Genomic DNA, 15637 nt, shown 5'->3' on the forward strand with positions numbered 1-15637 from the left:
ACTCATGTTGCTGTATGTATCAATAATTCATTCCTTTTTAGTGGTGTGTTGCATTGTATGAATATACCACAATCATATTGTGCCCCCTGTTGATGAACATTTGATTTGTCTCCAGGTTTTTGAGTGTTACAAATGAAGTTGCAAGGAACATTCATAAACAAGTTTTCATGTGGAAATAATGTTTCCTGTGTATATCTTCGAATGGAATGGTTGGGTTATATGGGAGGTGTATGTTTCACTAGATAAGAAAACTATTAAACTATTTTCCAAAGTGTTTGTATTATTTTAAATTTTCACCACTAGTGTATAAGCATTCTAGTTGCTCTATATATTTGCTACCACTTGGTATAGTCATTATTTTAATTTTAGTCATGCTAGGGTGTCCAAACAGTTTTTCATTGCAGTTTTAATCTGCATTTCCCTAATGATAAATGATGGTGAGTATTTTTTTGTGTTTATTTGCCACCTGTATATCCTCTTTGTTGAGGTAGTCTGTTGAAATATTTTGTCCGTGTTTTTAGTTGGGTATTTGTCTTCTTATGATTGAGTTGTACGAGTTCTATACATAGTTAAGAAGTGTCCTGTGTTGATATATATGTTTTCTAAATATTTTATCCCAGTCTATGGTTTCCCCTTCCTTTTTCAAAACACTGTTTTTTGAAGTCCAAAAAATTTTTAATTTTGGTGAAGTCAAATTTACTAGTTTTTTTTCTTATATAGTTTGTGCTTTGGGAATCCTATTTTGAAATCTTTACTCAAACCAAGGGCACTATGAAAGTTGTAATTTCCTGTTTTCCTTCTAGAAATTTTAGAGTTTTAGCTCTTAAACTTAGGTTTTTGATCCATTTCAAGTTTATTTTTGTTTATGATGTGAAGTAAGGGTAGAGGTTTTTTTGGTTTTCGTTTTTTGCATATGGCTATCTATTTGTTCCAGCACCATTCTTTGAAAACGTTATTCTTTCCCCATTGAATTTTCTCGACAGACTTTGCAAAAAGCAATTGGCTATATACCTGTGTTTATTTATATCTGAAATCTCTATTATGCTCAATTGTTCTGTTGTTTATCTTTATACCAACAGCAAACTCTCTTGATTATTGTAACTTTATAATGAGTGTTGAAATCTGGTAGTGTAAGTCTTCCAAATTGGTTCTTCTTTTCCAAAATTGTTTTGGCTACTTTGGTGCTTTTCACTTCCTTATAAATTTTAGAATCAGTTCATTGATTCCTACAAAAACCCTGATGGGATTATTATTGAGATTATTCTGAGTTTATTGACGAATTTGGGGGAAATTATCTCTTTAACAATATTTGGTCTTTGCTTTTATGAAGATAGTATATCTCTCCATTCATTTAGGTCTTCTTTAATTGTTCTCAGCGATGTTTTAATGTTTTCAAGTAAACGGTTGCATGCCTTTTGTCAGATCTATCCCTAAATAATTTATAATTTTATGCAGTTGTAAATGATTTTTTTGTTATTGCAAATAATGTTTTAAATTTTATTTTCTTGATTATTTATTTCTGTTGTGTAAATTCCATTGATTGGAATAAAGTTATTGATAATATTCACTTATAAATTTTTAATGTTAGTGAGATCATTAATGACAGCAGTTCTCTCATTCCCGATATTGGTAATTCATGTCTTCTCACTTTATTTCTCTAATCATTCTAGATAGAGGCTTATCAATTGCATTGACATTCTTAAAGATTAGATTTGACCTGTTTTATTTCATCTATTTTTTCTGTTGTCTACTTCAATGACTTCTGCACTTTCCCTTATTATTTCCTTCTGCTCTTTGGTCTTAGTTGTCTCTGCATTCTTGTTTCTAAATATTGAAGTTTAGGCCATTGACTCTTATTTTTAAATATAGGCATTTTTGTGCTATAAATTTGTTTCTAAAGACTGCTTTAGATGCATTCTACGAATTTTAATATTTTATTTTACTTTTCATTCAGTTCAAATTACTTTCTAAATTTCTTTTTGATTTCTTCTTTCACCCATATGTTATTGAAGAATGTGTTATGTATTTTCCAAATAGTTGGGGAATTTTACAGATACATTTTTGTTATCTACTTCTAATTTAATCTCATTGTCCACTAGGAAAATCCTTTGGGTGATGCTACTCCTTTCAAATTTAGTAAGACTTATTTATGGCCCAGAATTTGTCTATTGTGTTAAATTTTCATGTACATATGAAAAGAATGTTTGTTCTTTTGTTGTTTGGGAGAGTGTTCTTAAAGTGTTAATTAGATTAATTTGAGTGATAGTGTTTTTCAAGCATTCTATACACTTATTGATTTTTTTGTCAACTTGTTCAATTGTTGAGAGAAGAGACTTAAATCTTTGACCCTAATTGTGGATTTTTATTTCTTTCATGTATTTCCAAACTTTGTTTTTAGGTGTATAAAGATTTGGAATTTTTGTGTTCTCTTGATGAATTGGTCTGTTTAGCCAATTATAAATATAAATGATCCTCTTTATCCCTGGTAATATACTTTGTTCTGAAATATGTTTTGTATGATATTAATATGTCTATTATAGCCTTGTTTTAATTATTGTTACCATGATATATCTTTTCCCAGCCTTTTACTTTTAATCTGTAGGTACCTTTATATTTAAAGTGGGATTCATGTACACAGCACATAGCTGGATCTTACTTTTTAAAATCCAATTTGTCATGCTCCACATCATATGTCATCAGGGAAATGCAAATTAAAACAATGAAGTACTACTACACACCTACTAGAATGGCCAAAATCCAGAACACTAGAAATACCAAATGCTGGCTAGGATGTGGAGCAACAGGAACTCACCTTCGTTACTGGTGGAAATGCAAAATCGTACCACTTTGGAAGATTGTTTGGCAGTTTCTTACAAAACTAAACCTACTCTGACCATATGATCCAACAATCGTGCTCCTTGGTATTTACCCAAATGAGCTGAAAATATGGGTCCACACAAAAACCTGCACATGGATGTTTACAGCAGTTTTAGTAATAATTGGCAAAACTTGGAAGCAACCAAAATGCCCTTCAGTAGGTAAATGGATAAACTTTGGCACATCCAGACAATGGAATATTATCTATCACTAAAATAAATGAGCTATCAAGCCATGAAAAGACATGTAGGAACCTTAAATGTGTATTACTCAGTGAAAGAAGCCAATCTGAAAAGGCTACACACTGTATGATTCCAACTATATGACATTCTGGAAAAGGCAAAACTATGGAGACAGTAAAGAGATCAGTGGTTGCCAGCAGTTAGGAGAGAGGGAGAGATGCATATGTGGAGCGTAGAAGATTTTGGCGGTAGTGAAACTAGTGTGTATGATACTGTAATGGTGGATACAGGTCATTATATATTTGTCCAAACCCATAGAATGTACAACACCAACAGTGACCCTTAATGTAAACTGTGGACTCTGGGTGGTAATAATATGTCAATGTAGGTTCACTGGTTGTAAGAAGTATACCACTGTGGTGCAGGATGTTGACAGTGGGGGAGGCTGTGTCTGTGTTGGGGCAGGAGGTATATGATATCGCTCTGTACTTTCTGCTCAATTTTGCTATGAATCTAAAAAATAAAGTCTATTTAAAAGAAAAAGGAATCCAATTTGTTAATCTCTACCTTTTAATTGGTGCATTTAGACAACTTGTATTTAATATGTTTATTGATATAGTGGATTTAAAGCTATCATGCTATTTGTTTTTACTTGGTCATCTGTTGTCTCATTTTTTTTCTCTTTCTAGACTTATTTTAAATTAAATGGGCATTTCATGATTCCATCATCTCCCGTGTAGGCTTATTAGCCATAATTCTTTGGATAGGTACATAAGGGTTCATATTCAACGCTTCTTTACCTTATCACAGTCTACCTTCAGGTAATATTGTACCACTTCACATGTAGATTTAAAATTTCACAACATTATACTTATATTCCTCCCAGTCCTTGTGCTGTAATTGTCCAAGAAATTAATTCCCATAATCTATAACTCCACAATGCATCGTTATGAATTTTTCCTTTACAATGTGTATTAACTTAAGAAATTTTTAAAAATGAGAAAATATATATTTTATATCTATACTCATATCTACCGTTTACAGTATTGTTTACTCATTTGTGTAGGCCATATTTTCATTTACTGTCATTTTTCTTGTGCCTGAAGCACATCCTGTAACATTTATTGTTGTGCACATCTACTGATGATGAATTATTTCAACTTCAGTATGTATGAAAAAAGCTTTTATTTCAACATTTTAAAAAGATAATCATTGAGTATAAAATTCTGAGTTGACAGTTATTAATTCTTTCACTATTTTAAAGATGGCATGTCACTTCTGACTTGCATTGTTTCTGATGATGAGGGTCCTGTAATTCTTATCTTTGGTCCTCAGAATGATTCTCTATTTTTCTGAACTTATACTTGCTTAGGTAAAAGGGTAAATCCCTGAGGGATCAGGCTGAAAAAATTTCATGAATGCACATCATGATTTAGCTGTGCATAGCAACTTAAATACATCTTAAAAGCACACGGGTCAGTGAAAAAAATTTAAAAACCGGGATGGACACTCATAATTCGAGACATGACAGATTAACAGGAACCCGATTTACTCTCCCACCTAAATATCCGTAAATCAAAAATGTTATAAAGCTTTACGTCATGGCACCACAGGCCACACGGGGACAGTGATCCCCGAGAGAAGGGGAACTAAGAAGATGAGCCCTCAGATTTCCCAATTCCTCCAACTTCTTGCCTGGATAGAGTTTACAGGCTGCAGCACAGGGAGACTGAACACAGAGCCCAATGGACAACCTGACTGAGACAAGAGTCGAGAATTCCAGAGGTCAATGTGACTAGGATTCGCTGGGAGTAACGGAGGGGAGAGAGCTGCACAGGTTTCCCACCTGGGTGCAGTGTATGAGAAAGGGGGAGTGGTGGTAGTTGACTTCCATTTTCTAGAGTGAGTAGCTGTGTGGATAATGGTGCCATTTATCGAGATTGTGAAGATGGGAGTTTTAGAAACAGGAGAGATGGGGGGTGGGGTGTGAGTGTATGGGAGGGGTGGGTATATGAAGTGACCGGTTCTAGACAAGCTCACTATGAGGAGCCCTTGAGTCATCCAAGTGGAGATGTCATGTAGGCGAGTGAATATATGGATTTGGATCTCAAAGGTGAAGTTCAAATTGGGGTTGTAGATTTTGGAGTTATTAGCATATTAGCATATATAGTTATACAGCATATAGAGAGGCTGATATAAAAACAAAGATGATAAAAGTTTGCATCATAAGAAAAAAATTGTAACTATGAGTGGTGATGGAGGTTAACTAGACTTATTGTGGTGATCACTGCACAATATACACAAATATTGAATCATTATGCTGTACACCTGAAACAAATATAATGTTATATGTCAATTATGTATCAATTAAAAAAAAGAAAGAGAAAGAAAAAATAAAAATAAAATAAAATAAAAAACAAATATAAAAGTCCGCTATGATTTTTGTAAAAAGCACAAGTTCAATTTGAGACGGGAACATAGCATTTTCTATGAGCATATAGTGGTCTGTCAAGGCCTGCGTTTCAAAGGTCTGGTCGCCTCCCACAGAAACGTGTTATACAGGAAAGGCTGAAGAGACACAGGCAGCTGACAGGGGAGGTTGCTATGCAACAGCTGTGGAAAGCCATCCAGCCAGTGAGAACTGATATTGGTCACTGGAGAGGAAAAGCTGTGGTCCTAGCAGTAGCTTCCATTCATACACAGGAGTCCTGGAGAGGCTGGATATAAAAACAAATACAAAAGTCCACCATGGTTTTTGTAAAAAGAACAGGTTCAATTGGAGATGGGAACATAGCATTTTCTGCCTCCAGAACAGCTTCTCCAGTCATTCTAGAAGCACAGCAAGCACGTGTTGGGTAGGACCGCAGTAAGTGTTCCTTGTGTTTCCCATTTTGCATATTGGGAAACCAGGCTCAGAGCCGTCCAGTGACCTGAGCAGGCTCACACGGCTAGCGACAGACTGGCCCGGCACTCCTTCCCTGGAATTCTGAAGTCCGGCCCAGCTTCTTTCCACAAGACCACAGCTGCCCCAGGCCCCGGCCCTGGAAGGAAACCCGGGCAAACATTTACTCTGAATCAGGGCTTGCCATGGCTCAGACACACAAGTGTCTGATTGTCCTGGCCTCTCCAGCGGGCACCAGGAAAGCCTCAGGGGCAGCGTGTTTGTGCCACTCACGGCAAAGAGGCCAGACAGTCAGAGCAGGGAGTGGACCCCAAGGAGAAATTCCCACACCTAGATGGACCCATGTAGAGTAGTGGGGGGGGGTGCTCTACCTGTGTCCTCCGGGATGCACAGCAGGAGCTTAGGTCTCAGAGAATGTAAACCTTGCTTGTTTGGGACAGACGTTGAGGTGGGGGAGGTCTGTCGCTCAAACTGAAGAGGTGAGGGAGCCTCAGTCCCCAGGCCAGCACTAGTGGAACCTGGGTTCTGGAGTCAGGAAGACCCAGGCCCAAATTCTGCATTTTCTGTTTACTGGCTCTGCGGCCTTGTCTAGTTCATGCAATGTGCCTGTGCCTCAGCATGTTAATCTGTAAAACGGGGATGCTGACATTCACCTCCCAGGGCTGCTGTGAGAGGAAGATAAGCCCCAGCACAGATCGCGCCATGGCTTACAAGCTGCATGAAGAGTAGCCGGGGAAGCAGATGTTCCCAGCCTGTCTGGGGGCCATAGAGATGGATAGTGGAGGGGAACACAAAGGGAACTGGCATCCTCTAACCATTTCCACTTCTCTTGTCGAGGTTAGAGACCCAGCCAGAAACCACTGTATTTGTGAGCTGGGGATCATGCTGGGGAAGCAGGGCATAGTGGATTCCAGACCACACTGGAGGAGCTTAGGGGGAAGGGGGAGGCCAGGGCTGAGAAGCATTGTACAAAAGTGGGGGGATTGAGGATAGATGATGGGGTGGGTCCAACTGCACCACAAGGTGTGAGTGCGCGCGCCTGCGGTCGGAGCGCCGGGTGCGAGGGGGCGGTGAGGGGAATCCGGCGGGAAGGAGAAAACGCCCCCCCGTCCCCCCGCCCCCCGCGCGCACCCACTCGCGGAATCGCATGCGCACTGGGGACCTGGTGGCAAGGGCTTTTGTTGGGAAAGCGGGCGGGCTGGAGGGGTCCGCGCATGCGCAGGCTGCCCAGCCGCGGGGGCTGCGCGGAGAAAAGGGGCGGGGTGGTCGGAGCTGCTGTGCTGGCAGCAGTAGGCGAGGGCGAGGCTGCGGGGTTCCTGGTGCTGAGGACGGACGCCATTGGAGCCCCAGGGGAGGTAAGGATCCAGCCCCAGACAGGACCTGGAGAGGGCGAGTGGAACCCCGCACGCTGTGCCCTCCCCACCCCCTACGCTCGGAGCTGAACAAAGCCCAAGCACTCAGAACCTGAACCCCATAAGACCCACGGTCTAGATAGGAGACCCCCGCCCCCCACCACCACACCCGGGCTCCCCGATCCGAGCCCTCCTTACACCACAGCCCACGATCCGAATCCCTTTAGCAGACCCGTGTGCTCCATGCTGAGCTTCCTTAGAGCGGAGGCCCCAGCCCCACCCCAACCACTCCTAGATCATGCCAGTCGAGCTGACCGCTTTGCCTCCCTTCCTGGAGTTGCAATCCTGGGATTTGAGACCTCCAGCGCTCCAATTCGAGCCTCACCTAGTCTGAGGCCCCCACCCCATCCACCCCTAGCGCTGCTGTGAGAGCCCAACCTAGATCGGAATCCCCCAAATTCCCCCCACCTGGACCTAGCCAGAGGGTCCCTGGGATTCAGCTTTCCAGAGCTTCCTGTGGTCCCTGTTGTCTGAGCCCTCTCATGTCATCTGCTCCCCCTTCATCCGGGCCCCCTGCTCCTGCCGTTAAGTTCAGGCCCTTTGTTTCTGCCTCTCTCAATGCATCATGCCCTTTGGGACTCTTCAGACCCAAGCCTGCCAGTCCACCCCATATTGGAATCTAGCCGCTGGGATGGAGAGCCTGCCCATCCTAAACTCCTCTTTCAGTGCGGGGTCTCCTCGGACCTCCTCTCTCCCTCTCTTAGGGCTCTGTCCCTGAAAGAATCTACCCCAACAGACCCCCCCCCTCCACCCAGCCTTGTACTGCCTGGTAACCTGATGATTGCCGCCCCCCACCTCCAGGGAGATCCCGCTTCCCACTGGATCCCGCCCCCTCCCCCTGAAGAGGCCTCACCCTCCCTCTCAGGCTGAGCTCTCTTCTCCTTGGGACCTCCAGCATGGCTGAGGGAAGCTACCGCATGGAATCGGACAGCTACAACGTTGAAGACATGGATGAGGGTAGCGATGAAGTCAGGGAGGAAGAGATGGTTGAAGGAAACGACTATGAAGAATTTGGTGCTTTTGGAGGCTACGGCACCCTCACCAGCTTTGACATCCGAATTCTCAGAGCCTTTGGGAGCTTGGGTCCAGGCCTTCGCATCTTATCGGTGAGGGCCCTTGTTGGCCACCTGCTGGCCCTAGGCTTTCTCTCCTGTGAAGGGGGGGTTGGGGAGAAAGGGGGAGGATGAAAGGGAGGGTTGAGTGGGGAAGAACTGCCCAGTTCCCCATATGTATTCTCTCCTGCTTGGAGAAAGGAGGTTTGGGGGGGTCTGGGGGGTGGTCGGGGCTGGCTGCCCGGAGGAGAAGGCTGGCCAGCACAGGGAAGCGTGATGCGAGTGTGTAGAGTTGTCTGCCTTCCCCTACCCTTCTTTCTGGCCTTGCAGAATGAGCCCTGGGAACTGGAAAACCCTATGCTGGCCCGGACTCTGATGGAGGCATTTCAGCTGGATCCGGAAACACTTGCCAATGAGGCGGCCGCCCGTGCTGCCAATGTAGCCCGCGCTGCCGCCTCCAACCGTGCCGCTCGGGCTGCTGCCGCTGCCGCCCGTGCCACCTACAATCAGGTGGTCGCTAACCACTCGGTGGCCACAGACCAGGCTTCAGGAGAAGATACTCGGCCCATGACACACACGGCCGAGGCTCAGAGAGCCACCTCTGAGACAACCCTTGCTTCTCCACAGAGCTCCCAGATGCTAGTCAACAGTGAGATGGTCGCCCCCGGGGCTCCAGCAACCTCCGCACAGCCCCAGACAGCTTCTCAGGCCCAGGAGGCTGCTACTGAGGGCCCTAGTCCTGCCTGTGCTTTCTCTCAGGCTCCATGTGCCAGTGAGATGGATGCCACCCGGCCCAAGACAGCCTTCCTGGGTCAGAACGATGTCTTTGATTTCACTCAGCCGGCAGGTGTCAGTGGCATGGCCTTCCCACGCCCCAAGAGACCCACCCCGGCCCAGGAGGCTGCCACAGAGGGCCCCAGTGCTGCCTCCGGGGTGCCCCAGGCAGCATCTGCCAGGGAGGGGTCAGCCACCCGGCCCAAGACAACCAAGTCTGGGAAGGCTCTCGCCAAGACTCGGTGGGTGGAGCCCCCGAATGTTGTGGCAGCGCCTGCTGCCAAGGCCAAGATGGCCATGAGCATCCCTCAGGAGCCTGAGGGTGCAGCTGCCACTGCTCAGCACAGTGCTGAGCCCTGGGCCAGGATGGGAGGCAAGAGGACAAAGAAGGTGAGACTCCCCTGCTGTCCCCAACCCCCACTTGCTCTTCTTTTTTCTCTCCCCTCTCCTCCCCTCTGCCTTCCCCACCCCTCCCCTCCCCTCCGCTCCCCCACCTCCCCTCCTCTCCCCTCCTCACCCCTCTTCTTCTCTCAGCTTGTCCACCTTTCTCCAGCACAAGTGTGCTAGCATGTTTTTACTCCACGTAGTCCCTGCCCTCAGGCCTGGAGGGAGAAGAGATTGGCTCAGTGCCTGGCACTTAGTAAGCACTCAGCACGTCATCCACTGTTCATACTACTCTTATTTCCAAGGACCTGCTCTAGTTAAGATGTGTGCCGGGTGCTTTTGCATGGTGAGCCTGGTAGCCCTGGGTCTCTCCTCTCTCTAATGCTACAGTCCAAGCACCTGGATGATGAATATGAGAGCGGCGAGGAGGAGAGAGAGCCTCCTGCAGTCCCACCGACCTGGAGAGCATCGCAGCCCCCACTGGCGGTGCAGGCTCAGATGGCCCCTCGGCCCCCGATGGCCCTGAGGTCCCAGGTACCCTCAAGGCACGTACTGTGCTTGCCACCCCGCAACGTGACCCTTCTGCAAGAGAGGGTAAGAAGTCTGCCCTTCCCCCATCTCCCTCCTCTCCTCCCTTGCGGGCCAGTTCTGTGAGGTCACCCATGCCTTGATCTCCCCGTGTGCTCCTCCTTCTCCAGGCAAATAAATTGGTGAAATATCTGATGATTAAAGACTACAAGAAGATCCCCATCAAGCGCTCAGGTGGGCAACCTGTGCCCCCTCCCTGAGCTCTGCCCTTCCCCCCTCCCCTGACCCCATCCTGTGGGCCTCCCGAATCAGATGCCCCCACCCATCAGACCATGGCTGATCGCTCCATTTGCACAGTACCACGGTACGGGGCCCTGACTGTTCCTCTCAGCAGGGCTGACCGAGGAGCTGCAGCTCTGTGGCCGCTGCTCCGCCCAGGTGCTTTCCTCACCCCTCCCCTCCTGCAGACATGCTGAAGGACGTCATCCGAGAATACGACGAACATTTCCCTGAGATCATTGAACGAGCAACATACACTCTGGAAAAGGTGGGCACGGGGATAGGGGGGCAGCTCTGTGGAACAAGAGTGGCAGGGAAGCCTTGCACCCTGCAGCCCCTCCAGGGAAGCCTTGCACCCTGCAGTCAGTCCCTCGAGGCCCAGTTTCAGTACTGCCTGCTCTGGAAGCGTTTCCTAGCCTCTCCAGCTGGGAGCTTCCACTGCATACTTCCTTCCCTCAGTTCCTCTCCCTCTTCCTTCCCTCTCCCTCCCTCTTCCACACACGCTCTCTGACTGTGTCTGTTGTCTCGTGAAGTGGGTCCCGTTGCCTCAGCCGGTGCCAGAGGTCCCACAGGGCAGTTCCTCTGCGTCCTCTCTTCTTCCATCCTCCCCCATGACTTTGGGTTCCCTGCTGAGGAAAAGTTCTAAAAGGGAATTGAGTGACTGCCTGCAGGACACCCAGCATGGATTTTTGATCTCACATTCTGTTTTCTCCCCCATGTAGAAGTTTGGGATCCACCTGAAGGAAATTGACAAGGAAGAACACCTGTACATTCTTGTCTGCACACGGGATTCTTCAGCTCGCCTCCTGGGAAAGTGAGAAAGGGCAGGAGGGTTGTGGCCTTCCTCGGTGGTGCCTCGCCCCTCCCCTCTGACACTCCCCTCTGAGAAACAGGAAAACAGGGCTGGAGGGCCTAGCACAGACCCCACTCACAGTTAGAGGTGCCGAGTGATTAAGGGATGAAAGGGGTAGTAACGTGGGGCAAGGCCTTGCTGCGATCAGGGTTTCACTTCGTCCTCCCCCCTGCCGCCCCCAGTCTTCCTGGGAAAGCAGGCTTCTTGTTGCTTGCCTCTTCCTGCCAAGTGCTTGGCCGTGGCTTGCCGGAGTGGTCCTGGGGGGGGGACTTCCTGTCGAGTTGTGCTCCCAATGCGCAAAGGGCAGGGAAGGTCTGGATGTGCCTCTGGACACATTGTCGCCAAGGGTTTGCTCCCTGCCTAACGTTGTCCTCGACAGAACCCTGGGAGGGGGTGTTAGTTTCCACATTTGATGGTTGAAGTGACTCCATCTCAGGCGGAGGGATGAATTGTCTGGATCAGGTAGCAAGCCATGTGCGGAGTGGGAAGAACTGCCCTGTTGCCGAGCAATCTGGGAGAGGCTAGTTGGGTGAGCCGGCTGTAGTCCCTCGGGCAAATGGCTGCTGGACAGGATCCCTCTTTCTACACCTTTAGGACCAAGGACACTCCCAGGCTGAGTCTCCTCTTGGTGATTCTGGGAGTCATCTTTATGAATGGCAACCGTGCCAGCGAGGGTGAGTAGCTGGACCTGCAGCTGGGGGCTTGCCCACAGTCTCACCTTCTGTGTGCTAAATTCTTGTACCTCATCTCCCCTCGCAGCTGTCCTCTGGGAAGCACTACGCAAGATGGGACTGCGCCCTGGGTATGATTGGGCTCTCGGCTCCTGCCCCTCAGTGTTGTCCTTGGGCACAAGAGGCCCCAGGATTGCAGTTGCCTGGTGGTCTGGTGCAGGGGAGCGGTGTCCTGGATTCAGTAGAGCGCAAAGGGTCTCGCCAGGGTGCTTGGGGAAACGATCCTGAGCTCTTAGCCTCCTCTCTGCTCCATGTCCCCTCTCTGTCCCCAGATGAGATCTAAGAGAAACCATCAGAATTAGGGGCTCCATCAAACCCCTACCTAGGCCATTGCTGACAAGTGGGTGTCTGGCCTCTGCTGCATGCCCAGGCCTCCATGGGGATGCCCCATGGGCCGGGAAGATCTGTCGTGCTAGGGAGTGCTCCTGCCCACATCTGGGCGCTGCCACCATCTCCAGTCATGGATTCCTTTCCTTGCCCTCAGGGTGAGGCACCCATTCCTCGGCGATCTGAGGAAGCTCATTACAGAGGACTTTGTGAAGCAGAAGTAAGTACTGACTGAGTTAACTTTCTCTCACACTTGTGCATTCCTCGTGTGCTGGTCTGGCTGGAGAGGCCATTCCCCATCCCATATCTAACACTAGAGGGATGAGGGTCTCTGGTGTGAGTGTGGGTTGGGGTATGTGAGTGTTGGGGGAGTAGAATTTCGGGGAGTCTTGGAGAATGGGAGCACACGTAGACTGAGGACACAGTGTGGGGTACATTATAACCACCATCTCATTCGGCACCTGCCCTGTAGGCTGTGTGAGAATTTCCCTTGCTTTACATCTCAGGAACCTGGGGCTCAGAGAGTAGAAGCCTGAGCATGGCCCCAGCTGGTAAGGGGCACATTCGGGCCTGGAGCCCAGCCCTCCTGACTTTCTGGCCAAGGCCCACCCTATCCTTAGTCCTTGGAGAATACGTGTGCACTCACACAGGTGCACCAGCACGTGCGCGCGGGCACACAGACACACACGCACACACACACACACACACACACACACACACGGTCGGGAGTATGCATGGAGAACGCTGCTCTTGGTTGACTGTGTCTTCCCTTGACAGTCGTTTTCTATGGTGGACTGTCCCAGGATTCAGCCAGGCCACTGCCAAGACCCTGCGGTGGGGTGTGCTCAGAGCAGGGGGCCTGAAGAAATGGCTCCTCTGTTTACAACACACCCAACAGGAATCTGGGTTCATTGTGACAAGGGGCACAAAACCTGTGGCCGTCCTATGAGCAAATACCCTACATGTGTCCCCTCTGCACCTTCACGTGGCTGCTGGTCATGGCCAATGGCAGCTACGAAGGCCTCAGTATTGGAGGCAGAAACCCTGGGATTGAGCGTGGGCGTGGGGCACGGGCTGGAGGGCCGGAGCAGTCCTCCTGCAGGAGCTGAGCCGCAGCGTTGGGCTGGGAAGGGGCCACCTGGGACCCATTAGTGCAACAACAGGTCTGCCTGGCCGGAAGCAAAAGTTTGTTTTCCTCTTGCACTAAGGTACCTGGAATACAAGAAGATCCCCAATAGCAGCCCACCCGAGTATGAATTCCTGTGGGGCCTGCGAGCCCGCCACGAGACCAGCAAGATGAGGGTGCTGAGATTCATCGCCCAGGTAGTGGAGAGCCTCTGTTCAGGGCCAGGCACTGGGGTTGGCACGTCGCATACCTTCTTTGTTTCTCGGTCACAACATTCTTATGCCGTTTGTCCAGTGAGGATACTGAAGCTCAGAAAGGTTGTCTAAGTAACTTAGACAAGTTCACAGACGTAGTAGGTGTGAGGGATGGGGCGAAATCCCAGGTCTGGCACAGAATAATAGGAGCCCAATTCCAGGCGTCTTTATTTTTGTCATGATTACGCAAAGCCTTGCACAGGAGGGTGTATGGCAGGAAGCAGGTGCTCAGTGAATGTGGGGTAGCTGTTAGGATGGTTGCTGTTATTCCATCACAGAATCAGAACCGAGACCCCCGGGAATGGAAAGCTCATTTCTTAGAGGCTGTGGATGATGCTTTCAAGACGATGGATGTGGATATGGCTGAGGAACATGCCAGGGCCCAGATGAGGGCCCAGATGAACATCGGGGATGAAGCTTTGATTGGACGGTGGAGCTGGGACGACATACAGGTGGAGCTCCTGACCTGGGATGAGGACGGAGATTTTGGTGACGCCTGGGCCAGGATCCCCTTTGCTTTCTGGGCCAGATACCATCAGTACATTCTAAATAGCAGCCGTGCCAACAGGAGAGCCACTTGGAGAGCTGGCGTCAGCAGTGGCACCAATGGTGGGGCCAGCACCAGCATCCTAGATGGCCCTAGCACCAGCTCCACCATCCGGACCAGAAATGCCGCCAGAACGAGTGCCAACTTCTTCTCCTGGATCCAGTAAGATTTCCGGTCGATACATGAGACTCTGAAGGAGTGGGTATGGAGGGGCTGTGAGAAGACAGGGAAAGGCCTGGGGTGGGGTGGGGGAACGAGGAGAGTGTGGAGAGACACTTGTTTTGCTCTTTACATCCGTCACTGTTTTCACGTGTATGTATATTTCTGTTTTCACTTTTGTGTCTTGTGTGGACAGGCAACGCTGATGAACTGCAGCCGTCACTCACCGAGCCAGAGTGCCTCCTCAGATCCCTCCTTAATGTAGCACTCTAGGCAGCTTCTACCTGCCCATGGAAGATGGCATGCCAGATGAAGCTCTCTTTGCTCTTCCTGCTTTCATTGTGTACTTTTGTCGTGCTTTCATGTTTTTGGTATCAGTGTTACATTAAAGTTGCAAAATTAATTGGGGCGTTTCCTCCTTTATCTGTGCACGAATTGCCCTGAGTGGCACATGGTCAGGCTTCCGGGATAGGTGGGGCTCGCCTCTTGCCCAGAAGGCATGCAGGTGTGGGGTAGGGCGCTGGGAGATGTGGAAGTGCCAGCTGAGTGTGCAAACCATTCCGGTCCACATAGTTACGTGATTTCCCGCACGGTGCGTTAGACCCCAACGGGAGGCTGCAGGAGAAGGGATGGGGTGGAGGGCTGTGGGTTGGTGCCACTGTCCCCCCCACCAAGGGACAGGGTCCACAGACACCCACAAGGACCCCCATCTTCCACCCTGTCTTTGGAAGCGCCATCCCGGACCCTTCCCTCATCATCCACACGATTGCAGGACCTCATCCCTGAGACACAGTCTTACAGACAATGAGGTAGGCCTCACACTGACATTCTCACACCTCCAGCAGGTAGAAGGAGGAGCCATTATTGCTGAGAGTAGATTTTATGAAAACGAAGCTGCGTGCAGACCTCGACAGTGCATCACCTGTGACTGTGACCGAGGCCTGTCGGGGGCTCGAGAGCTCTTCTTCACTGGAAGCAGAGCTCCCCCAGTGAGGCCAAGGCCAGGCCTAGGTCCTGGCGTCTTCAAGGGCTGGGTGATTCCTGAGGTGGAGCTGGGGCTGGGACTGCAGTTCCTGCAGTGGACGACAGTGAGGGCAGGGACACTCAGGACCCCTGGGATGGGCTCAGTAGCAGGCAGGGACAGTGTCCAGAGCTTTCTCGGATCCCCTGGTGATGTCCACGGCTTGGAAGGACAAGGCACCAGGTTAAGAAGAGGGAGAGAGTAGCAGAAGGGCCCCTGTCCCCCTTGC

General features: G+C 49.0%; 1 protein-coding gene and 1 non-coding gene across 3 annotated transcripts; both read left to right on the plus strand.

Annotated features, from left to right (window-relative positions):
- The first annotated feature begins 7250 nt into the window (after positions 1–7250).
- LOC131400996 (melanoma-associated antigen D4) lies at positions 7251–14812 on the plus strand. Of its 2 annotated transcripts, none has more exons than XM_058535889.1 (13): positions 7251–7316; positions 8269–8479; positions 8756–9589; positions 9974–10177; positions 10282–10345; positions 10579–10658; positions 11113–11204; positions 11838–11917; positions 12003–12045; positions 12459–12521; positions 13510–13624; positions 13960–14390; positions 14584–14812. In XM_058535889.1, the coding sequence occupies exons 2-13, from the start codon at positions 8270–8272 to the stop codon at positions 14591–14593; spliced, it is 2226 nt and encodes a 741-aa protein (XP_058391872.1). In that variant the 5' UTR covers positions 7251–7316; position 8269; the 3' UTR covers positions 14594–14812. The 2 variants fall into 2 exon arrangements, with proteins under 2 accessions (XP_058391872.1, XP_058391873.1); XM_058535890.1 differs by having other exon boundaries at positions 7269–7316; positions 8239–8479.
- Positions 13138–13267, plus strand: LOC131401495 (small nucleolar RNA SNORA11). The gene has a single exon (XR_009217697.1). It is a non-coding gene; the product is annotated as a small nucleolar RNA SNORA11 (small nucleolar RNA).
- Positions 14813–15637: the final 825 nt, after the last annotated feature.

This window comes from Diceros bicornis, chromosome X (genome assembly GCF_020826845.1).
Source record: "Diceros bicornis minor isolate mBicDic1 chromosome X, mDicBic1.mat.cur, whole genome shotgun sequence".
NCBI classification, from domain to species: domain Eukaryota; kingdom Metazoa; phylum Chordata; class Mammalia; order Perissodactyla; family Rhinocerotidae; genus Diceros; species Diceros bicornis.

Excerpts from the sequence above, each read along its gene's own strand:
- LOC131400996 (XM_058535889.1), top strand. The coding sequence starts at position 8,270 with ATGGCTGAGGGAAGCTACCGCATGGAATCGGACAGCTACAACGTTGAA. Across the intron at positions 8,480-8,755 it reads CAGGCCTTCGCATCTTATCG|AATGAGCCCTGGGAACTGGA; the intron begins GTGAGGGCCCTT and ends CTGGCCTTGCAG. Across the intron at positions 10,659-11,112 it reads CAACATACACTCTGGAAAAG|AAGTTTGGGATCCACCTGAA; the intron begins GTGGGCACGGGG and ends TCCCCCATGTAG.